This window comes from Agelaius phoeniceus, chromosome 4, assembly GCF_051311805.1.
Source record: "Agelaius phoeniceus isolate bAgePho1 chromosome 4, bAgePho1.hap1, whole genome shotgun sequence".
Lineage (NCBI taxonomy): Eukaryota > Metazoa > Chordata > Aves > Passeriformes > Icteridae > Agelaius > Agelaius phoeniceus.
Genome location: NC_135268.1, coordinates 43,496,023 through 43,522,269, shown reverse-complemented (window position 1 = coordinate 43,522,269; position 26,247 = coordinate 43,496,023). Strand labels below are relative to the sequence as shown.

The following is a 26,247-nucleotide window of genomic DNA, read 5'->3' as shown; positions in this document are numbered from 1 at the left end:
TTTTAATTTTACAGTTCAAAAGGTAGGAAATAGTATTGGCATTTGATATTTGTAGCTATAATTCTGGTATTTTCACAAGGGACTTTAATACATCTTTGCCATGATGTCTTGAGTTCTGTTTTCCAAGACTTACCTTTATTCTCAGTTATCGGTTTTCATAGGTTCTGTTTTCTGCAGTTGTGCCCAAACCATTAGCAGTCAATGTCTTAACAGGGAGCACTATATGCCAATATTTCCAAACTCAGGAGCTGCTTTGATTACTTAGTTCCCTGACTGCTCTGATGCTTTTCAAGTAGACATAGAAAAAAAGATATGTTAGGGGTGAATTTGGTAGTCAATCATATTTTAACTTTCTTAGTATTCTTAAGCCTGGAAAGGCAATAATGGTCAGAAAAAGAATTAGATGATAAAAGTCTGGAAAAAGAATTAGATAATAAAAGTCTAGAAAATTGTAGTAGTTTCTGTAGCACCTATAACACTGTCTATTTTTTGTAATGTAAAAAATAGGGCACACACAGTTAACAGGTTTTAAAGTATTCTTCCTTTCCTAAGCTAAAAGGAAGTATTTTTCACATGAAGTGTAATAAAGTCATGAAACCCATATAACTTCCTCAGGAAGTTATAGAGATTTATAAAGTATGACTAAAGAAAATAAATAATACTAATGAGATTACTTTGAGATTCAGCCTCATGTTATCTTCAGCTCATAAACTGTTAACTGGAAGCCAAGGGCGTAAGGGAGAGAGATCAGAGGTCATTGCTCAATGTATGATGCAGAAGCACAACAGTCCATTGTGCCTCATGTTGTACAGAAATAAAATTTAAATTGCATGGTAAACGAAGACTTTGAGATATTATATGAGAGGAAAAATGTTAAAATGAGATTTTTGTGCTGTGAATTTATGTAACAAAGCCATTTGTTTATCCTTTAGGTATGTGTTTGGGAGAATTTGGAATTTAAGATAGCTTTTTATTTGTGAGTGGAACTGAAGGCTGTAAATTGAGATGATCAGTTGGCTATATAAATTGCCTGCTAAAGCAGCAGTAAAATATTTTCTCAAAGAATTTGACAAGGAGTTGAGCACATCGGTGTGTATTAATAACAGAAGGCATTGTGTTGATGCAGATCTCAGTGTGCCACAAGAAAAAACCATGCACCATCTAAATCCCATTAGCACAGAACAGTAAAAGTGAGATAAATCATGTCAATACCATGCTGCTACTTCGATTGAGGAAAACTTTAAAGAATTACAGAAGCAATTGCTGGAGCAGAACTAAAGCAGAAGCTCTGTGGGACCAAGGCAATACTGAAACTTCCTTGTCCCAGTTTTTATTCCAGTGTGCAAGGAGGGAAAAAGAAGAATGTCTTCTTGTTTACTTTTTGTTTTCAAATACAAGAATGGAGCCTTTCCATTGAGTATTTGCACTCCTCTAAGGTTAACTGAAAGATGGAAGCTCTAGTTTGTAAAAACAGTGTTGGGAAGAGCTCATAGTACTTCTTCCAGTTGTTTAGGCAGGTGAACAGTGTCACTCACTGGGCTGCATGGGACATTATCATGGGAGCACCAGCATGTGCTGAGCAAGTGTCCACACTGATTTTCAGCTGTAAAAATGAGACTGAGAAAAACTTGTAGCAGTTATCTGGCCTTCTCCAAAAATTTTTCCAAGCAGATTCCTCTTTTACTTGGGATATCAGGACTTCTAGCTTATTACTGAGCGCTGTTCTTACCGTGTTTCAAGGTTGTTTTTTATGGTTTTACTTTTCTTTCTAGTGCTCAAAATTTAGATAGCTAAGGCAGCCAGCAGACTCTGGATGTGTAGATGCCATGGGTCATTTAGCCTAAGAAAGGTCTCATTGAAATGCTTAGGGAAGATGGGAGCCCATCCTGGAAACTGAGGCTCAGAAGTGAAGGAAGGTTTGAGTAATGAATTCCATGGTGTCTGTTATAACTAACCAGTTGAGTGGTTGCATTTACAATCCTTGTACATGCAGATGCTGGGTGTTGCATGTAGGCCCTGCACATTAAGATTTCAAGCCACAGTGAATTTTATAAACTGATTATCAGAAACTTAGCAAGTAGTTCAACTTGCAAGGCTACCAGCAGGTGTTTTCTAAGATTCTGCAATTGAGGATATTTCACAGTACGTACCCTAGTTCCAGAATGGTGTGAAGGATGATGTGACAGTCTGAACCTCATACCTTATTACTTGTGTTTACAGTGTGTAGTTGTTACCAGGATTCTTACTGCTCTTTCATTAACCTGATTTTGAGTTATTAGGCCATAAGTGTTACAGAATAACAGTAGTTCTGCTTTAACAATATGGACAAAGTTTAAGGTGATTAAACTAATTTGCTGACTCAAAAAGATGCATGACTGTGGTTTTTTAAAGCAAAGATCTGTCTAGCCTGAGATACTGTCTCCAGTAGCACAGAGATGATACTTTCTTCTAATACTTTCCCAGTCTCTAGTTATTTTGTATTTGCGTAGTTTTCAAGTCACATGGTTTGTAACATTCACATGCTTATCTTTCTTGTTAAGTCTTCCCTTGGAACCATATAACTTTCAAGTGTAACCTTGCTACTGTGATAAGGAAAAATGAATTGTTTTGGTAAAGAATATTAAAGGAACAAGTGAAAAAAATTAGCAGGGGCATATGGAAGAAAATTAATTTTATTGCGCTATCTCTGTATGCATAAAATAGTGTCAATAAAGCTTAATGGCTATAGGATGCTATTTTTAATATTGCCAGAACTATTTCCAGCTGGGAAGGCATTCATTAAGAAGAATGAATAGTATTTTAACTGTGTAAAGCAAAGTACTGAATTATATTCACAAAAGGAACAGAGCATGGCTAACATGTAATACGTATGTTAACATTGCTTTGTAGTGTTCATGTAAATCCATTAACTTAAATACAGGATATCATTAACATTTGTACATAAGGGATAGCTTCAGGCTCCATTTCTTCCGTGGTCTTTGGCTTTTGAGCTTTTCAAAGACTGGCATTAGCAAAGTCTAAATGCTGTGATCACCAGTGGAGCAGAACACATAAGCACCCAGTGGATAGCGCTGTTAAACCAGCACCATTTTCTGGAACAGGAACCAACTGGCCTGCATCTACACCAACAACTCTTGTACCTTAGGAAGGGTGACTGTACCCAGATCATCTCTTGGGAATCCTAATCCTCAGTTCACTCCTAACTGTGCCCCCTGCTCTTTGAGAAACGGTACAAACCAAAAGCAATTTAGCAGTACACAAGTTCAAATGCTTGGGAATGTTTTCTGTCTGTTTCTTGTAAAGATACAGTCATAAAATACTTGGAGATGGGGAGACATTTTTAATCAAAATTGAGATTAGTTTGATTTGGTTTTAAGTTAATTGTAGTTAAGGAACCTTATAAATACAGGACTTTCTTCACATTCTCTTGTTGAATGCTTCATCTTGAAGTTGCTCCTTCTGTATACTTTGTTACCTTTACTGTATAAACATCAGGATGTGCAAAAACTTAGTTTTAGTTTGAAATTAAAAAAAAGTAAAAAAAAAGACATCAAGAAGTTCTTAATAATTTCCATTCTACTATACAAATTCCATGTTATATGTTGACTTAGTGTTTATTCTGAATCTTTGAAGATCTGTCAGATTGTAGTCACTGAAAACTATGAGCAGAAAAATATGTTGAGCAAATCTTATTGTAAGAAAGCAATGAAACATTAAATTAAAAATTGTAATTGATCAGATGGTGTTGATACTAGGAAAAGAATATTCTAGGTGGGTTTAATATGACTGACTAATTCTTAGAGTATCTTCACATCATAGACTAAGTTTGTTTACAAACATTGTGACAATGGCATTTCTGCTTGCGTTCTGCCCACTGATGCAGTCTCACTGGCACATGGGTTTTGCAGTTAAAATTCCTTGTGTGAATATTTTGACCAGTTAAAATGAGAAGTAACTGAGAAGAAGACCCTCATAGAATGGGGTCTTCAGATAGCATTTTTTTCCTGCAAAGCACAGTAGTTCTTCCCAGTAGAAGAGAGAGAAGGATTAACGGGGTCTCTATTTCTGCAAAATGCTAAGTGGCTGCAGCTTTTTGCACAATAAAGTTTTACCCTAGCTAGCTCAGGTACAGTCATGAGTAAAGCTCAGAGCACAGACTACTCTTCCAGGTATCTAATTAGCTTCTCAGGCACATTTTTTTCATCCTACACTGCATTCTGTACAGCTGCATTACATTGTACTGAAGTTAATGATTTGCCCATGTAGCTGTAGCAGTTAAATTTCTCCAGTAGCTGAGGCATACATGTCCTAGAGTAAGAATTTAGATTATTCTGATGCAATTTGAAGAAAACCCACAAAACCAACCCAAACTAAAAAAAATCCCAAGAAACCAAACCCCAAACCTAAAACAACAACAAAAAATAACCTGAACAGCCCTCAGCATGCAAAACAACCAAAACAAAAAAAAAAACCAAACCCAAAATGATTACTAGGTTCTGTAAACTCCAAGTTAGAGTTAAATTCTTAAGCTTATAAATGTTAATTTGGAAGGTTAATTGTTTAAATGAGGGGTTGCATCAGCACTTCAGTTTGCAATTAAGAGAAGACCTGATTCTAATGTATGCTGGAGATTTGAATGGCATTCTAGTCAGCATATGGGAGTTTTTTTCATTATCAAAGGACTTACACAGATTATTTTTGGATTCTGGAGTTGGTGGTTAGTTGTCACACTGACATCTGGAACAGAATTTCAGGTCAACACCTGGAATTTGAACACAAACTGTTAAACTTATTTCTTTGGAAAACAGTACAAGGGCAAGGATCTATTTGTTTGAATACTGTGTGTAATTAAAGCTCTTGAAAGAGTTTGAGAGATGTGTTTTTGTGTGTATCTCTGTAAAAGTGAATGTGGAGTTGGGGTTTTTTTTTGTGTTTTGAGAAAGTTTGGGAACATACCTGTTCAAGAAGTCCTAGTTTATCTGTGCTAAATAATGAAAAATGCCTCTGTTCTGGAAGCATTAAGTAGTGTAGATGTAGAGACGCAGAAATAGTAATTTCTTTAGCCTGCTCTGTGAGGATAGTTTTGTAAAAATAACACTACTTAAAAAAAGGGGGCAGGGCAAGTAAGGATTACTTTGGTAGTTAAGTGCTCTGGAAAGATATTTTAATGCTGATACATGTTAAGGATTTTTTTCTAGTGGTATATTTTATTCTTTGTCTGGGCATTCTCTCCCTTTGGTGTTGAATTGAGAAAGATGAGCAGCATGAGAACGTCTTCACTGACTCTAGACCAGGTCTGCACATTTCAACTCTCCCGGTGACACTTTTGTGAATCCTTGCAGGAGAGTCCTTATCACGCTTCTCCAGAACCACCAGAAAAAAAGGGTTTGTTGTGACTATAAATAATGAGGCCACTTATGGTACTGTGCCCACCCAAACACTATGACCTGTTTTTTAAAGCATTTATCCAATGTTTTTATGACCTCTGTTTCCTACCATAATTTTCAGTGGTAGTCAAGCATGCTATATATGGAACAGAGGTTAAATTCTAGCTTAGTCTGCAAGACGGGAGAGACAACCATATCTGTGTGGGACACTTAAATTGAGGAGGCATACCTGTGGTTGTTAATTACAGATACTAAAAACTTGGGTAGACTATTTCTAAAATGGGGTATTATTTTCTGCTTTCTAATTAAGGATAATCCAGTGGGTTTGTGTTGTGTTCAGTATGATGTTGAAAAGAGAGTGAAGCTGATGCAGAAGATGGTCTGTTTCATTTTGGTTTTATGGATTTTTCTTCAGTGGCATTAAGGCAAACTTGTGCCATTATGCAAGAAAAAATCAGCTATGTTTTAAAAAAGTAACTGTGCCTAAAGTGAGTAGTATTTTGAGTTTAAAAAACATTTGCTTAAAATTTCATGCAACTAAAATATATTTTCCGCCAATTTGTTATGGTTTTAAAAATGAGTCCTTTGGCACATAGATTCTCTTTTATGAGACAGTACAAACATCAGCTTACTAATAATGATTTTTGAACTTCTAGATCTCTTCTAGTATTAGGAGAAATCTAAGAACTTTTCCTTTAAGAGTATAAACTGAATTTAATACAATTTGTGTCTGATTAAAGAAATAAAAGACTGAGGGATGCACTCACTATCTGTTAGACTGAGGACAAGGCCTGAATTTGCTGCTATCCATAGAAAGCAATACAGAAAGTATTTTACTAGAAGATGATAAATTCAGGTGTCAGATAGCCATGGTACCAGCAATCAAGCAAAGTATCTCACATTCAAAAGTTAGTTTAAGTGCATGTTAATACTCCAGTTCAGAAGAGGTTGCATGGTTAACCTGTCAGGGACCATCTGCAGTTTGCAGCTTTCTACTACTGTATTGAGGGTGTGATTATGGTCATTCTAAGGTCTAGAACTAATGGTGCCACAAGGTTAAACTGTGATATGATGCTGTTGCATTTGTGTTTCTTTTTAGGTACATAAAACTAAGCCTGGTGTTTGGAACTAATGTTGAGTTTCAGTTTGGCAGGGGTTGAGGAGGCCTGGGTTTGGACCGAGGTCCTGAGCAGCCTGGAGCTAGGGAATTACTTTTCTTTCTTAGGCTTGAAGAAAACCATGTAATTTGCATTTGTAATGGTGGCAACTCCCAAAGTGCTATTAGGTTGTTAATGCAGCTTTTAGAATGTGTCTTTGGAAAAAGCTGAATTAGTTTTAGACAAACATATTCTTCTTATGTTCTCTGTTGGCAGGGGCATCTTCCAAAGTAGTTTGAGTTTTCTGAGGTATCCTACTGAGTAAAACATCACCTTAGCTGCCAAATAGGGATCCCATACAAAAGCTGAGGCTCCCCTCCTCTGCTGCAGGCATGCTGAAAGTAAGGGATTGTTCCTTTCTGAAAGGTGTTGATTTGGTTACAGCTTGGTTTGATGAAAACAGAGATGCCTGGGGGCTCTGTCTCTGTAGGAGATGAACTGAGGCTGAGCCACATGTGGTCCCAAAGATTTACCTTATAAACAGCAATCAGTTCAGGCAGCAGAATAGATACTAAGGGCCTATTAACTTACTTGGGTCTCTCTTTGACTTGAAAAGTACTTGTGAGCAGAGGAATAATAAAAGGGAAGAGTTGCCAAAAGCTATGGAAGGTGCATCTTGCTATATCACTCTTGGGACATCTGTTAAATTGAGCATTTATTTCCTACTAAGCATCTGCTGAGCTTTTGAAGTACATATTAAGGTCAAAGGAGGGGAGCTTGAAATGATTGCATAATGTTTATTCTTTTCTTTGAAGATTTTAGACTTTAATCATACAGCATTTGGACATATTTAACAAAGGACAAACCTACATGAGCATTTGGCAAACTTCCAGAATTTATTACATGCAGTAGTTGCAGCTTTAGAACTTGGATTTAAAAATACTTTGGGCTTTGCTGAAGCTAGGTTTTGCAGGTCCATTTTTTAACCTGTCTATCATTCTTACTGCATCTATGACTTTATTACACTGGACATCTGAATGTGGCCAAAAATGAATTTTCAATTCATCACTCTCCATGAGGCTCAAGAAAAGAAAATCTCTAGGATTCCAGTGCCATCAGAGAGGGATTTTTGGAAAAACTGAAGTATCCAAAGAATCTAGAAGCAGGAGTGCAACAAATTGTTTCCATGTTCAGAAATGAGGTTTCCCCAAGCTCCTTGTATTCTATCCATGATTCTAATTGCTGCTTCTTTTTAATTTAAAATTATTTGTGAACAAGGATTGTCAATATCTTCATAGTTCTTATAAGTAGTTGCATGGTTTGGATTGGCATTAGGGTTACAGAGCAAACTGCTGGGTTTGTGGATATAAATTGACTTGACCTACTAGTAGTGGTGGTCATTAATAGAACTCGTGTGCTCTGAGTTCTGTCTTTGCAAACTTGTCAGTGTGGTATTGCTGATAGCAGAACTGAATGTCTGCTGTATGTTGGGAAAGTTACACATAGAAAATACAGTACTTGCATTGCTTTGTTGACTATTCTTCCACCTAGAATAATCCTTTCTGACATGAATCATTTCCAAAATCTTCATGTATCTTAAATCAGTCATTTTGGGTGTTTATAATAAAGACAGTCTTATTTTGCTGATGCAAAAAGCCTGATACCACCTCTACACACCACAAAGTGAAAATTACTGAGTTTTGGTTTTGAAGTTGCTGATCATAGAGTGCTTGTTCATATTTTTTGTAGGATTTAAGGCTTAAAAGGTTATTATATTACAAATTTCAAAAGACAAGAAGCATAATTATGGAATAGCCTTCTAATTTTAGTGTTACTGGTAATGTACATGAGCATTACAGAATTGATACAGTCATATGAGTGAAAAAATGAAGATTCCAGTAACGTAATATGCTGTAAGTGAATAAGAGTGAACAAATAATAGGCTAAAAATGAATACAGACTTCCTATATGTGTTGCCTGTAGTTCTGGTTGTATTTATGATAGAGAAGGAGTTTGGTAGTTCAGCTTGAAAGACTTTCAGTGCCAAGAAGTTTATGATGGAGTTATGGATTATGGAATTATGAATGTGATTTTAATGTTGGTATGTTGTCCCCTCCATTTCTCTAAACCTGTGAGAGTGACATGTATAGCTCTTTCACAGGGAATACATCTCCATTCTGCAGGGGGTTTGTATTAACTTTTTTTTAATTCTCCTCCCCCCTTTGCCTGTAGATTTGCCATGACAGGGTATATCCTGTCTCTATGAAAATTAGAGATTGCTGTGTAATGATAAGGGTTTAATCTGCAACGAATCAGACATGTGGAAAGTTCTGTCTGTGGAATTTTCTGTTTGATCTGAGAGGAATGCCCTTGCTGTGCCCTTCCTGTAATGAAAGCAAGGTAGAGTGAATCAAAGTGATTCTAGATAAGATTGGAATGTGTGCATTGGTTATGCCTCTATTATATTTGGTGTTGCAATTCTGGCCATATATATTATTATTTGAGATATTAGCAGCATAGTTCATTTTCAAAGATATCTCTTTCTGTTTTAGCTAAAAGTGCTGTATTTTTATTGATGAAATTTGAGTTAATTACTTAGGTTTGAACACAGAAATTCTTGCTTACAACAACTAATATTGTCAGCAAGATATTGAATGAGCTATGATAATGCAGCATCTTTTTCTTACCGTAAATAATTTTACAGTATTCACTTAATCCTCTGTTTCCAAGATTTTGTTGGTGTGCCATTGTGAGAAATAGCTAACAGTTTCTCTCCATCATTATTTCAAAACCAGTTAATGATTAACAAATGTGCAGCTGCCTGTGCAAGGAATGTTACTTACTTTGGGAGGGGGGAAGGAAAGATTATTTCTTCACATAAGAAGTCTGGTGTGATAGTTCACTTTAAAGGTAATTTAAATATTACAGGATCAATTTCAGCAGATTAATCAGAAATGGGAAAATGACCTGTGTTTTTATTTGATTTTTGGTTATATCTATGTGCTTTCTACCTGTGCTATTAGTTAGTATAGTAATATTTGGGTTGCCTGTGTTTGTCCAGACAATAGTTTTAAAGTAAAAAACTATGTAAGAAGAAATGGAAATTTATTCATAAATGTATGGATATAGGCAAAACATGGCTCAAAAAAAAAAAAAAAAAAGTGATAACATCTAAGCAGTTCATAGTCCAAACTAATTTACACCATTCCTAATCAGATTTCTGAGTGGGGCCTTGTCTGTTAAGTACAGAGACCAACAGATCAGGAACTGTGCTTGTAAATGTAAAACCAAAAAACTATCAGAGAATTTGAGCTTTTCAATTAGCTTTTTGCTTGCTTCAGAATGTTCATAGTGAATGGTGAAATTTTGTACTGTGAAATTTTGAATTGACTTGAATTTTTACAGTTAAGGTAGAGCAGGAAAGTGTGAGAAGGTTCAAAAATTGTTAGTGGAAAATGAATTGTCAAGTTGCCATTTTCTCAAATGACACATCAGCTTTAATGTGCATTGTTTAATAAGAAGTTAAGGGAGTGACAGAGTGAGAGCAAGATTACTGCTGATTATTGGAGTAAATGTTTGAGTGAATATTGATTCCGTATGTGATGATGGCAGGAAATGGAATAAGACATAGATGCCATTCTATTTCTGTAATTCCAGGGATGATAAAAAAAGACTTTGGAAACTGAGTCATTCAGTCTAGTCAAACACAAGAATGACCAACATTTGAAGTTGTCTTTTTGACAACAGCTATGCACAGTTAGAGGGATTTGAGAAGGTCTCCTGGTGCAACTCAGTCTAGTTGCTGTGTATTCTGTGAATTTCTTAAACAAGGAAGAAAATCCTCAGTGGTTAGGACCAAAATGCATTTTATGTCTAAATGGTCTACTAATTACCTACAATATCATATTCTTTCATTTACACTCTTCTAGTGTTGACAGAGTTGATCTACTTCTTTATGAGAAATTATTGGTTTATGAAGCAATTATTAATCACACTCATTTTCTTTGGTATTGTTTTGAAGGGTGCAGTTATCTTCAGCAAAAAATGTTTCTGTGGAGAATAACTAAAAGCTTTTTCAATGGAAATTCTGTCAGAGAGACTCTGTGGTCTTTGTTCATCCAAATGCTTGCAGGTTTGCCTATAAGCAATAAAATGAATTAAATTTATAGATTTTTATACTTTTTAACTGTAACTTGCATTAATTTCTACTACCATTTGTAATTTTTTATTCTGGAGAGTGTTGATTAAGACTGCAGTTATCCATTGTTTATATGAGAAAGACTGAAACTATTTCCCAGCAAGCATCCAGGACCCCCACAAATAAGTATGCTTGACATCTGATAAATAATCTCTAGTTTTCTAGTTAAAAGTCTTCATTTTAGATGTTATGTATTGGTTCTTCAGTGTGCTCTAAGAATTTGCTTGGAAATTGAGGATTTGTCATTTGCTTGATACAGTAATCCTAAACAAAGAGAATAAACATAATTTTATGGTACCAAAACTCTTTGCTTTCAGAATTCCCCTGGCTTTAAAATTTTACTCAAAACTAGACAAGTTCAGAAATGTGTCTCTGTATGGCCTTGTGTTTAATTTGATTCATATGCAAAGGCAAATAAGGCTAATAAAAAATTAGTTTAACAGTACTGATCAATGTAGAATCCCCTCTGGAAACAGGACGAGAAATAAAGTCTGAATAAGTAAATGGATACTTTGTAGGTTAATACATCTGACTTTGTTAGAACAGGGATGAAAATGTCTTTTGATGTCACTGAATCCCAGATGCTTTCCTTCCATGACTTTGTCAATTTGCTTTGCTCTCCTATCATTAGCATGCCCAGAGGTATATCAGATCTTCTTTGTACACAGAAATCTGCTTGGGAGCAGCATTTCTGTTGGCAGTAATTAAGTGCTTTTGTGTATATAGCTACCTGGTGCAGTAACATGAGCAGCAGTAATAGCCTGATTTCCAGTATTCCTCAACGTGCTACCTCCCTTTTGATAGAAATCAGTATCTTTTCTTGCTCAGAGCTGGTCTGGAAACTATCATTGCTAACCAGCAGTTTCTGCAACTGAAAATATTTTGGAGACTGAAAGCTTGAAGCAAAATTGCAGTAGTCCAAACCACAGCCATGCATAAATAACACACACATGTGCTAAACAACAATTTTTTTGTGGTGGGTTAGACATGAGCCAGAGTTATTGTGGAACACAGCTGTAACAGCTTCTTTCTGAAGGATAGGACTACTCTGTTTGACTTGCTGGGGCCTTCAGTGTTTTGCAGAAGTGATAAGAGGTAAGCTGCAGTTTCAAACTGCCACCAAAAAGGGAATCTGAGAGAAATGCAGTGTGTGCAGGAAAGGTATATCTGGGATACATGGAACAATTTTCCCTTATTTAAGATGGTCACTAACCTCTGAGATTTACAGAAAAAAACCTGTAATCTGTAAAGTTTAATAGTTTCAAAGTATACTTGTTGCAGAACTGTCCAGGTTTTAATAGTTTGCAGAGGTCTAAACAGCTAGATCCTTCTGGATCAACAAACCAGTTTCTGAACAATTAAATGTGTTGCTCTTGTGCGTAATTGGCTTCCCATGCGTCTCATTATTTTCCTTGCAGACTCTTCTTCTGCCTAAGGGGGACCTAGGTTAATCTGTCAACTCCAGTTAGTTTTGAAATTCCTGGGGCCCTTTGCAGAGGAATTTCCCCTTCAGAGGCTCCCCATTTCCCAGCTAAATTATTAGACTTACCACACTCATTGTCAACAATTCCTTAGTAGTAAGAAGACTAATAGAGAAGTTAAGAGGGATTTTGCAGTCACTGGTGAAGCCAGAGTTCTAAAGAGCATATATTTTTTCATTTGTGTATTTAAGAAATTCTTATAAACTTTAACAAAGAATATAGAAATTCATCCTTTGCATTTCTCATGCAGAGGCAAGTACACATTCTTTATAAAAAATTGATTAATTAATTTCCTTCTTTGTCCTTGATGTTCATAAGTAAACAAACAGTGGACCTGTAAAAGCCTTTGCTTGTTTGTGAATCACCTACATTTTAGTAGAAATTTTCTTGGTCATGAAGGTAACTTAGCTTAAAACAGCTCAGCAATATTATCCCAAAGTGTTTTGCCTAAATAGTTTCTTATTCTAATTTTATAATACTGTGTAACTGAGTTTGTTGGGACATAGAAATTTGTTGTGTCTTTATCTGGAGACAAAAAACTGTCCTGAATAAGGGATGGGTGGCCAGAGCAATGACTTGCCTCAGATCCTACAAACCTTGCTCGTGTAATGCAGAAGCTGCTTTTGTGGGTTCCAAAATCCCACAAAATTTGGGCTGGCTCAGAACCTGGTGGCAGTTTGTCCTGCTTTCTCTAGTATTTTATAAACTTGCTGTAATGTTGATGTTGAAGTGCAGTCATGTTTCTTTTAACAAGCTTTCTCTCAAATCGTGAATGACTGGTCATGTTAACAGCAAAGCTTGCTTTACTTGCTGTCTCTTCAAGGCAGTGTAGATTTTATTTGGTTGTATTACAATAATTTTTGCTATTGGCATAGGAGTTAACATTACATTTCCCTAATGTGGACGCATCAGGGGGTTTTTGTGTCTCTCCATATCGAGCTTTAGCAACATGGTACTGTTCCTCTGTATAGCAATTATATTGCCTGTCCGAAAGCTTGACATACAAGCCGCCTAGCTGACAGAAATAAGCTGGAACTATTAAAATAACTATAAATGAGGCTGACAATGGGAGCTGTCTGCCATTGTCCCAAAAGATTTTTTGAACTGGAAGTAATCAGTTGAGTTCTAAGGCAGCGCCATCACGGATCTTCTAATTGCAAAAATTCCCCCTCGCCAACCCCCAACTTCCTGAAAGGAAGTTCACAATCTTTGTGGACCTTAGGAGATTTATTGCTTGTAGCCCAGACTACCTAGTACCAATTCATAATTTCTGGGCATAATATTTTATGTAGACAATTTTAGGAACATACATAAAAACTATTTTTCTTTTGTAAATGGTCTGAACACTGTGTTCTGTTCATTTGACTTGTTTTTGTAGAAATATGCAGCAAGTAAAGTGGCAGGAACTAGAAGTTAAAATGTTACTGCTTCCAATTATTTACAATTCTCTTTTTGATAATTTTTTATTTGACTTTACCCATTTACATGATAATGGTACCTGATAAATCTGTTTTTTCAATGTTTTAAAATATAGTCTGTTTTTGGCGTAGAGCTTTAGCTATGCACATCTTTACTTCTAGGTCTTTGTACAATCTCTAGATGCTTATTTAAGAGACAGCTGCACTTAACTGATGAACATTCTGTTTTTCTTCAAATCTGTCTACCTACCTGGTTTATAAGCTGTGCATAGCAGAGGGCAGTAGTGACCCTTTCTCTCTCTCTACTTGAATGCTGTTCAAGTTACTGCTGTTCACTCATAGCAGAGAAGTGATGCATGAAGTGTTCTGTGCTTTTAATTTTTATGTCAAGGTTTGGGTTTGACCACATGCTGAGGCTCTTTGCATGCCAAGTTTTTGTCCCCAAAAAATATTTTCTAAGGACAGCTTTGATAATTTCTATGGGCTTGGAAAAGTGAGACAGGTTTCACTGGACACTGATAGTGTCTGATTGCTTCACTGACTGCTCTTGCTGTTGTTCCATTAGTGTCATAGAAATTCCTTAATTTCAAATACAGTAGTTTTGTAATGAAACCTGGGGAGTTTGAGAGCTTGTACTAATATCACATTTACTTAAGCTACTGCTAAAAAACTGGATTTGGCTATATATTTTGCTATATCTAGTCAGTGCAGTGAAGTTGAATTTGAGATATAAAACATAATTTTATTATGATTGAGGTTTTTCTTTGTTCCATTTGGGCGTTTTTGTTTTTTTTTTTTGTTAGAATTTTAAATCTGCTCTGCTGGTGATGGTTCCTCTACTCTGTTTAAGGGTGGCTTCTGTGTGCCTTGCAGTGATATTCTTCCCCTTCCATCTCCCAGAACTTGCAATAAGGGGTCCCTGGATAGAAAGAAAGCAAGGGTGGACTCTACGTGTTTAAGGTCTTGCTACTGCTGCAGTTCCATCAACTTACTGATAATGATTGTGATTTTATTTGAAACTTTCCAGGCCTTGATTTGTTACAAAAAGAGTAATTTGTCCTTGAAACAGCACCACGAGTTGCTTTCCATTTAACAGTTCTAGCTAAGCATGATTTCTCAGCTGGTAGTATGCAAGACACAACCTGAAATGTGTATAGCTTTCTATGTATAAGAGCTATAAACAAAATTTAATTACATTTCCTGGGATCTGCCCTTATACATGCTGACAAAAGACTCGTAGTTCCAGTATGATATTTTCAGCTTAAGTGCTTTTTTTGGTAGCTTTTCCTGAGAGAAATTTTTCAGTCCATTCTCTGAAGCTGAAATTGTGAAGTTTAGATTTTTTCATTGCTTTTCTTATAAAGAAGAAATTTATTTATGATAAAGAAGAAATGTTATATACATATAAAAGTGAATTAAAACTACTGTATAGTAATTTACTGAATATTTAAAGAAACAAATGTGTAAAATCTGTACAATATATGTCACAAGCATTAACTTTAAGAACAAACTAAATAATTTATATTGATTATGTTGTTTACATTGTATGCTAGACAATATTATCTTGGGGTACATGAGAAACTCTTAGGTTGGTTGGTTGGTTTTTGGTGGATTTTTTTTCCACATAACATTAAAATGCAATTAACCAAGATGCATGTAAAAGGTAAAGCACCAAATTATTTAAAAAATAAATCAGAATGTGTTAATTTGCTTTTCAGCTTAGGCAAACCAGAAGAATTTCTGAGTGGTTGAAAAGGGAAAAATAAACTATTTCAAACTAGACTGAATCATTAGTTTTGCACATTGATATTCCTCAGATGTGTTTGCAGACAAGTCGCCCCACTCTGAGGTATGGAAAACACAGTATGGATGGTTTGTTGCCAGGTTACAGACTTTCTGTCTTTGCCTAATTAATGCTTCTGGAGAGGAGGCGAGTGCAAAGCAGTGAACATCTCTTGTTCATGTGTGGTTCAAAGGCAAGCAATAGTTGCTACAACTTTTTACTCTCCTTCAGAGCTGCAAGAAAGGATTATTTACATTCTGAGACAGTACTGTTTAGTCTGTGTGAATCTTCAGATGCCAGAAGTCTGAGTAGCTTGCATTGTCACTGATAAGTTTTAAATTGCTATGGAGGTGAAAAGCAAATCGTATTTCTCTGGGTGGCTTTTGCACCTTGTTCCGTAGAGGCGTAATCACCTAATGCTTCCTGTTCAAAGTGCACACACAATAAAAGTAAGGAACTTTTCCAGCTCAGCTTATTTGTTGAAAATAACACTTTTCTTAAAAGAAGAGATTGTATATACTTGTAAGAAGTTCACACTGCCTGCCACAAGTCTTTAATATTTCAGGAGTTAGATTGCTGTGCCTCTCTTGGTATTCTGCTGTGTTTATAGAGTGGATGAGCTGACACTTCACTTTTGCAAGAGGAATCTCATGCCATTCCTTCTTTAGAGGGAGATTGTTTCATGGACTTACCAGGATGGAGATTTTGGGCTTTTCAGATGATGTTTTATGTACTGAATAGTTTGTTGTCTTTGTGGCAGGACATAAGTAAAATTTTCAGTGCTTAAGGATAGTTGGTTTGTGTAAAATTAGGGCTGATGTGATATTGTGCTGTCTTTGTTTTGGTTTTACTAAGTGGTTATTTATTACACTTGAGTGATCAAATACTATTAAATTTTGTTGACATTAGCATTGGCTGCTATTTTAGAAGCATGGTAGGCTTAAGGTTTAGTTGTCTCTTACACACTGGTGCTTGGTAGAGGCCTGAGTTAAAGTAGCACAGTGGCCTGGGGGAAAGAATAATTTTTTTCTTCAGAGTTCAATAGGTTACATGTTTCAAAACCTTCAAATTATAAAACATTTTATGGTATGTAGGGTTGTGACTGCTGCTTCAAGGCATTTCCCAATGTCAGATTACAGTCATGACCAGAAGCTTCAGAAGTTATCAAAGGAAGTTGGGAAGTTACCAGAAACACAGATAGAGGGGTTTTTTTTTAATTGCTGTAAAAGTGGAAAGAATCTGAGCTATGACACTGGCCACAATTAGTATTACAGATGGGTGTAGTACTTGTAAATCATGCACTATACTCTGCTGTAGTCTGTTTGATCTTGCATACGTAGATACCATAACTATTAATGAATGCACTTTTTTTCCCTAGTCACCTTCTTCTTCTTAGCATTTCTGACAGGGATCATAAAGCGGAGGAAAAAAAAACAAGTGAAAAACCCCCTATGTGTAACACACAGGAGCACACAGGGTTGCACTTGGTTTGACTGTGCCTCTGGAAGTTACTCAAGGGAAAAGGAGGGTAAAAGAGTGTGGACGTGTTCCTCTTCAAGGCCTCTGGGGTCTGCTGAGAAGCAGACAAGCACTTCATCTTTTCCTAGGCCAGATGCTCTTTCCTGGTTTCTTGTTTGTTTTCTGTTTTTTTAATCCTGTCTTCTCTGCTTTAGGCTCTGTATTTATACAGCTCAGGAAAATGCTAATCACATCATGATAGGTAATAAGTAGGAAAAAAATCTAAGAAAAATAGAGCATATAAGAAGAGATGAATGGGAAGTAATTTGTGTTCATCTGTGTGTGATCTGGATATGTTTGAAGAGCTGCACTGTTATTAACAAAGTTATTGGCTAGAAGAGATGCAATTTCAAATAAAATGAGCTGCACAAAAAATCAAAAGTTGAAAATACCAACTTTATAAAATATCTTTGTTTTTCTGGCCAATTCTAGCCATGTAATTGTGGAGATTTTAGTAACAACCTGAAAACTATCTGTTTTGAATTGGATAACATTAGAAGCTAAAATATAATAGTATTTTATTAAATAAGACTATTTAGGAAGGTAGCCAAACCACTAACAAACTCTTTGTTTTAACAACAACTTAAGCAAAGTTTCACAAAATGTAAAGAAGAAATTTTCTCAGAAAAACTGGCAAGTAAACTTCTGGGAGCTGGGATCCTTTGGACCCTTGTTCACATAGTAACTTCTGAAAAATATATGTTGCCTGTCTTGAGGTAGCAGAGAATCACAAAGTAAACTGCAGTATGTGCCGAGCAATTTTATCTCTAGTTTAAAAGAGTGTGCAGGCCTTAGTGGTAGTTTACCCTGCAGTGACTTGCTGTTTGTTTAGAATTCAGGACAGTTGCAGTCTGGGTTGGTGTGCTGGCACTCTAGTGCCATTGAGGACAGCGTGTCTCCGTGTTCATAACAGGCTTAATCCACTGCCTTTTGAAACTTAGAGTTGAATTGGTTGTTTGTTGAAGGTCATATTTGATCAAAACTTTTGTTCGTGCAATTTGTAAAATACTGCTTTCCCCCTAGCCCTCAGAATGGCTTTTAAAGCAGCTGAAGAAGCTTTTTGATTTACCCAACTTATTAAAACTTAGATTAATTGAGTTTGTAATCAGATTTCAAGCATCATGTTCCAGGCCGGGGATTTCTTAGTTTGCTTCAAATGTCATTCCCGGGGCAAATTCTGCTAAACTGCATTTTCATGCTTTGCTGAGAAATGATTGCAGGTTTTGATTTCCATTATGGAATCATTAATATTGTTAATTAGAGTTCTTATGGATAAGCACACTTAAGGAGGATCATCCCTGGGAATTGGGAGTATTATAGTTTGAGCATTTGTTAATTAGATAAAATTGGCATATGTAAGAGTGTCAGATTTGAGGTGTATTTTAGCCTTATTTTTTTTAAGAGTGACTTTGGTTGTAGTGATTTGTCTTGTGGGATTTAAACTGGGGGAAGTGTTGCTTCTTGTTGCCAATGGGGAACTCTTTCGGCTTTTTCCTCAGTTGCTGTATTCATATACCATCCTATTCCTCCACATTAAATTCTGTCTAAATTATATTCCACAGTAGTCACTTAGGACTTTTGCCTTCCTTTAATGAAATTGATAGAAAAGTCCTACTGCATCAAGTGGGAACAATATCTAGTCTAAAATTTCAGAATATGAATATTGTAAAATCAGTTCTGATATCCTCTTGCAGATGACTGAGAAACATTTCATCAGAGCTCTTTTGTGCTCCCCTCTGGTGGTTAGTGACTGAATTTAAATTTCTTTTTATCCTGACCACCTGAAAGGTTTCAAGATTGCACAGCCAGTCAAGTGAAAAATGCTTTCTGAATCCTCACTTCACCTTATGTTTTGAATAAAATGTTTGCAAGTCTTTGGGATTACCATACATGTGAAAGATTTCTCAACTTGTCTTGCTACATAAAAAGCAAATGGTTTGTAAAAGTCAAAATTAGCCAACTGCCTTAGCATAGAGGATGGATGGGAAATCTGCTGATTAAAGATATTCTGTGAATGGGGGAAGAGTTAGAGCGGAGATGGAGCTTTTACAGCATTGAAGATACAGTAAAGGCGCTTAAGGTGTATTCCTTAAATGTGCCTTGCATCACTCAAAGAGAAAAGGAAAAATTCTTTCTAGGAGCCAAAACATGTTCTTGAAACTGATAATATGATCAATATCTTACTGATGCTTAATGGATCTAGATGTTTGCAAGATTAAAACAAATTAATTCTTATTAGATTGTTTTATTATTTCTGTTTGATAGAGGAGTCCTGATGGGTTTTTTCTCTGTTACCTTGAGAACCACTGGAACTAGAAACCAATGAATTTATTAACTCCATAAGTGCTGAGTGCTGGCTTTCAGGCAGCATACAGTCTTGTGCTGCCCTAAAATGTAAAATAGGCTACTGTAGTCAACATTCGCAAAAGCAGAAAACTGAGACAAGACCAATGGTACTTAAAGGACTGGTTCTAGACTTGTGATTTGGTAGGAGAATGATTGTTATCATTGTTAACAAAAGTAATCAGTCTTTTTTTTTGAGCTTCTGTTCCTTAGAAGGTGTAGTAGGCTACTGAAGTTTTCAGGCAATTTTATTCATTATTGTTCAATAGAAATTAAAAATGAAGCTATTAGTGTTCTCATAGGCAAAATCAGGAAAGATTTAGTGTTAAACTTTCAGAAGCAGGAGCAATTTCAACTAGAGTAATGACAACAGGATTGTGTTTTGTAATTACTGAGGTAAGATCAGATTGTTGAGGGGGCAGAGAAAAACTGAAGTACTTCTTATAGTTATGTGTGTTTAGTTTTTATTGTACTTTGTGACATAAAAGCTGATATAGAACCAGAAGAAATTCAAATTTTGATTGTCTGAGCCTGCCCCCACCCCTAGATATGTGCTGGATTAGTATATCTGTTCCCTTTTATTGCTGGGTTCAAACATCAGGAAGAAAGCTGAGTCATATTAATAGACCAGTCATCCCTTCCTTTGCTCTATTGCCTGCAGCTTTGAGCAATGAGCAGAGCTAGGTGTGGTGGCCTTTCCTCCATAGCTCTCAATATGTGAAGATTGAAGGGAAATTTTTGTTTTGTACCTTCCTGTTCCCTTTTTCATAGCTTTTATGATGCAGGAATGTTATTTTGAGTCTTCATTTTTGATATTGTCAAAAACTGATATTGTCTCTAGTAATCATGGAATTGTAGAATGGTTTGGGCTGGAGAGAACCTTTAAGTTCATCTAGTTCCAACTCTGTGCCCATGGGCAGAGACACCTTTCACTTTCAGACACCAGGTTGTTTAAAGACCCATCCAAGCTGGCCTTGAACACTTCCAGGGGTAGGACATCCACAAACATCTGCTTCCCAACTTGCACATTCATACCTGTCTATTGCATCTATTTTTAACTGTGTCCTTTGTACCTTTAAAACAAAATCACTCAGGAATTAACCTGTTTATTAGTATTAAACAGTTAGGTAGATGGTTTTGCATAGGTGACTGATCATAAAATTGTTTTCCTGGATGCTTTTTATTTCAGATTGGAATTATAAAGGCCACATAAAGAAAAACAATGATCATCCTCAAATTCAGGATCAATTTAGTGAGGAACATGAGGAAAAGGGAAAACCAATGAAATTCCCTGTTACTTTGAGTAATGCATGCTTAGAGTTTATGTGAGTGCCCCTGTAGGAAATTGGGACATTCTAATGAAAGCAGAGCTGTCCTATTGGGGAACCTGTGTTACATGGCGCATCCAGTGGTCAGATCATCAGACAGATTCTAAGCCTTTCTCTACAAAGTCAATGTAAAATATACAGAAGTTACATTATATATGCAGATCTAAATTGAAATTAAAAATTAACCAAAAGACAAAGTTGCCCATGTGCGCTGTATCATACTGTAAGTTTTTCCACATATTTCTTTTTGAGATACTAATTTTTCAGGTGTGGTACTTTTTTTTCCCTCTTCATCTCATGTGATGGATGTGACTTAAGGGAATGGACATTTGAGAACTAATACACTACAAAAGTAGAATAGGTTTAGTCATCCTTTTATCTGAGGAGGACTTTGATAACTAGGGAGGTAGAATAGAATAACTAGGTGTTAGGTGAGCATATTGCAGGAAGTGAGCTTCATTTCCACAAGAGTCTCTTTTTATCTTTCTTTAGAATCAGTGAAAGCTGTGTTTAAATTAATATGCCAGTTCTGGTGCAGCTACTGTTTAGAAAGTGGGATGTGTAAAATGAAAACAGTTGCTCTTTTCAGCACGAATCACAAATAAAAAAGCAGCATTGCTGGAACCTTCGCTAGAAGAGAGTTAATACAATCCAGTCTTCTCTTTGGTAGGACATGAAGGGCTTACAGAACTTTCCAAGGCATACATAGAGTCCATCCAGATTTAAGATTAAGTGTTTGTATTTAGATTTAGAAGTGAGGCATTTAGATCCAGCATTTAGATTTAGAAGTGAGGCCACAGTAAGTAACAAATTTGATTACTCTCAAGCAAGTCTCCTGGCTGAGGTAGAGTCACACAAAAAGTGTGCCATGAGTTACAAAATAGAATCTGGGTAACTGAGTGCTCAAGGCTGTGTCCATTATTAAGAGGAAATTTATGCAGAAGCTATTCAGGTAACCAGTCCACAAATCCAATGACTACTGGACAGTATTACCTTTTTGTTGTAATAGTAAAACTGTCATCAAACAAAATGTAATACTGAGGCAGAGAGACCGGAAATGTGAAATATCAGTATTAATTAACACCTAAACTTAGTTGTTGATGATGTTGTTCTGCAAAAAGATAAAAAAGGAAATTATAAAGCCAGTAGTTTACTTTCAGGAAAACTTTTATAGACTGCATGTAATTCATGCCTATTTTGAGATTGCAATGCCCCTCCTTTTTACCCCAGTTCTGTTGCCTTTGACGCTATATTAAACCAATTTCCACACTGACATCTGGTGGTAGTTCTGAAGTGCTATGTTGCTTGAAATGCTGTATGTGGGAGTTTGCAGGTCTAAGCATCAGTTTCAATCCCCTCCAGCTCTTCTGAAGTGATCTTATTGACGTCTTGAAATTTTAACTTGCCATGGTCAGACCAGCTTCTCACAAGGCAAAGAAAGTAATGAATAAATAAGTAATTCCTTAATATTTTGCTTAGTCAGTATAATGTATCCAAAAAACTGTCTGTAGTGTGTGAAGCACACAATACTTGGAGTTAATTCCTTTCCCAAAAAATTCCTGTGAAAACAGTGGCATAGTTTTATTGAGATCCTGTTTGACTGATGGTGTGTATATGTAAGTGTATAGAGATATATGTATCTGTGTGACGGAAATGAGCTCAGGAGAAGTGCTGCATCACGCATACTCACATGATGTGGCTTTATCCAAAGTCCAAAACTGGCTGTCATGGTGATAGTTTGACTCATCTTGGCTCCAGTTCCGATTAGTCCTGCTGTGTGAGAGTATAACAAATAGTAAGAGCCATGGCAAATCCCTTCAAAATTTCCACTGAAATGGTTGCAAGGACTTACTCTGTTCCTCATCCTGACATGTATCAGATTGATCTTAAGTTCTCTTAAGAAAATATCTCAAATCAGACACCCTGTAGGATCAGGAAAAGGAAAGTGTGAAGTTTTATTCTGCCATGGCTCCATGACTCTATTTAATATTCATCCCCCATCTTATGGGTTACACCATAGCACATAGCCTTGTGGCACATGCATAGTATGTCAAGTAAGCTGCTTGTAAAAATAAAGTTGTATTTCTTCATGCTGTGTAAATTCTTTAGTCATTTCTGCCCTAGACAATCTCCTGTAGGCTCAGCAGACAACTTTTTATTAAGTTTGCGAAGTACATAGTAGCTCCTTATTTGGTAATTCATTTTATGTTTGTAAGATTGAGCAGATTTTTGCCTCTATTTTTGCTGCCTTCCATTTCCAGAGTAATGGCAACCATTGGTTAGTCCTAATGTGGCAAAAGCTACCTTTGGTATAACATTTGGTTTCTTTTCTGTGACATGTCTGTGTGAATATAAATCAGCATATAGAGAAAGTTCAGCCAAATAATTCATTTGGGCACAGAGATAAAAATGTTTCACATTTAAGTAGTAATTCATTAATACGAATAATAGTAAAGAGGTCAAGAACTTGGCATCTAAACCAGATAGTTTAATGTGGTATGCAATTTACTGTAATGAGTAAAGAGGGAAGAGGGTCATTCAAGTCCCAAAAGATTGTGAATTATATATTTAATTTAATCTTTTAGGCAAAACTGATTTTATGAATAGTGCTAACTGGTCTGATGTATTTCAAAATATGTTGGAAAGGAAATAAAGTAATATATTGTTTTAGTAAGTGATGCATAATTGCTGAAAACTCTTACAGTAATTTTATTTTTTGTGGCTTCAGATTAGTCTTTGTGTGTGTGTATATTAGCACACACTGTGGAATCAATGTTGGTTGTTTTGAACTTGTATTCATTTTGATTTATTAATTTACTTAAACTTGTTGCTTACTGTATTTTTACACATTTCTGCATACTTACTGAGCATTTTCTATTTCTCTTTCTTCCTATTAAACAGGCATTATTGAGACTGCAGATCACCTGGATCGTGAGACTACTTCGCATTACTGGCTTACTGTTTATGCAACAGACCAAGGCGTTGTGCCTTTATCATCTTTCATCGAAATCTACATAGAAGTTGGGGATGTTAATGATAATGCTCCTCAGACCACAGAACCAGTTTATTACCCAGAGGTCATGGAAAACTCACCTAAAGATGTGTCTGTCATTCAGATTGAGGCATTTGATCCAGATTCGAGCTCAAGTGAAAAACTAACCTACAAGATTACAAGTGGAAATCCACAGGGATTCTTCTCAATAAACCCCAAAACTGGTAAGTACAATACAGTGTTTTATTTTAGGTATTAATAAATTAATGTGTTTGCATAATTGCATAAACCAGGTGAAATCAAAATCTTTGGTTTAATATTGAAAACATGCTTTCACAATAGCTGGAGTTAAGCTGGTGTCTTGGGCTGTGTCAGTATAAGTAAGTTATATAAACATGTAGAAAAAGAGATATTAGAGTGGAGCACTTGGTTCCAAGTACTTGACATCCACATCAGGCATGTTTTCTGAAGGCTTACTTCTGAGTAGCTCCTCTCTAGACTGGTCAATGTCCGTGCATTTTTACAGTGCAGTAACTATACAGTAAAAACCCATATTTTAATTTAGTTTCATCCAAGTTGTTTTTAGTTGTCTTCATAGTTGTTTTTTTTTTTTTTGTCAGGCCTGTTTTTAAAATTATTTTTTGGTGGCCAGGGGGAGGGTGTCATGTTAGTCTAAGCAAAATAAGCCATTTACTCCCTGCAGACTCACTTGTCCCACAGTCAGAAGATACTTTCTTTGTAATTAACTATTGTTGCTGCTAGAAATACATAATCTGGAGGATTATTTTCAGCTGTGGTTTTTATGCACTGAAAATAAAGAGTCTGAGTTCACTGGTTATTTGGAAAGCTTCAGAAAGCAACACTGAGGTTTTAACAGGGGAGTACAAACACAAGAACCAGGTACCCTTTTAGTAACTGAATTGCAGGTACTGAAAGGTGTGTAGGACAGACAGATGGGAAGCAAAATAATCAGTCTTAACTGAAGCTACCTAGTAATTTTGAAAATATTTTAAGTATTGCCTATTATCCCTTCCTTCTGAATGTGGAGAAAATAATATACATACTGGATGTTTTCCCCACAATTTATGCCTAGAGAAGAACTTGGGGTTTTTTTGCAAGGTTGTGCCCAGCTTAGCTTTTCATATGTTGTGTTTAGGTATTATTTCACAGTAAAAATTATGAGAGATCCGTCTGGTTCACTGAGCCAGTTTTTTTTTATCACAACTCCAAGAGTTTTAGATTAGAGATCCTGCAGAGGCGTAGTGAGCAACTTTAATCAATTACAAACCCAGTAAGTACAAGGGAGCAGTAGAAGCTTTAATAATTTAGCTCTTGCCCATTCATGGAAGCAATTTCAAGGTAATTAAAGGACCAAAAATTGAGTGAAAAAAATGTTTTGAAGGCTATGGCATTCATTTTGTTCTGTAGTTATTTCAGCTCAGGGTATGAAAGACTTGTGTGCTTTATCAATTGCAATTGCTGTGTCAGCAAAGCTCTGAGTGCAAACACAGATACGTTATTTGGGTTATTTCTGCCAATAACTTCTTTGTCAGCATGTGCTGCATCTGTGAAAACACTGCCAAGAGGGACATATGAAATAGCTATAGCAACAGAAGATATTTAGTATAGTTAAAGCCTTCATCTAAACTATATTTACAAAATGTTGGTTTTAGAGAAAAGGGAGCTTGAAAAGTAAAGCAAGAGAAATTCAACCACAGTCTTCTAAAGTGAATGCAGAAAGTGTTTGTATGCTTTATTTCTATTTTCTTTACTCTGTCTCTTTTTTCTCATTTTACATGATGCAAAAGGAAAAAAAAATCTGCTTTTTTATCTACTTCCTTGTGCTTTCTGATTTTGAAAAAGTTCTATTGCCTGCCACTTTGATATTTTTTGTTGTCTCAATATAATACTGAGAGAATGGGAATAAAATTGTTTGTAAGTTGGGTGGAAAAAAGTGAGTGACTGCAGTATTAAAATTGCAAAGGAACATAAATTGTATCTCCATTCTTTTCATCATTACTCTATGATTGGCCAGTTATTTTTGGTTATTGTTTCCTTAAATATTCCTGCAGGTCATTTTCTCTTTCTCTTTCTTCTGTTCTTTTCCTCCTCTTTCAGCCCCCTGTATCATCAAGTGGTATTTTCCAAACTGTGTTTTGAAAAAAGACACTACTGTACCTCCCTTGCTGAAGTTTTGACATAAAGAAATATCTTTATTCCTATTTAATGGTTAGAATTAGGGCACTGGGAGGTTGTGACTTGTCTTTGGACAGAGTTTGCAGTTTTCTATATCAGTAGCTTACTGTGATCTCATTTATGTTACAAAGGGACCTTGAGAGAGAGAGCTCAGCACAATAGATGGTGAAGTGATAAGCAGCACTTAATAGAAACAGAATAAAGATTTTCTGTCAAGTGAGCTTCTTACCTGCCTCTATTGTGGCATGCATACACTAGAAGCAAGCAGTTCAATCCACAATCCTCAGTTCGGTGTTAAAGAATAAAAAGCAAAAGAGCAACTGGAAATAATTAAATCATTATATTTCAGAACACAAGCACTGTGAATAAAAGAATCTCCCTCTGATTTACATTCAGATGAAGAATTTTTTTTTTTCCCCTTCAATATAATTAAAGGCCCAGGCTTAGGTGTTCACCTATCATGTGCCATTCATGCCACCCTTCTCTGGTGTCTATTACTGTTAAAA

At 36.0% G+C, this 26,247-nt stretch overlaps 1 protein-coding gene across 1 annotated transcript in view; it reads left to right on the top strand.

Moving 5' to 3' along the window:
• Positions 1–26,247, top strand: part of FAT1 (FAT atypical cadherin 1) — a 101,457-nt gene that overhangs the window by 11,755 nt on the left and 63,455 nt on the right. Inside the window, 1 exon segment of the mRNA XM_077177467.1 lies at positions 23,455–23,769. Within this exon segment, the coding sequence (XP_077033582.1) occupies positions 23,455–23,769 (315 nt within the window).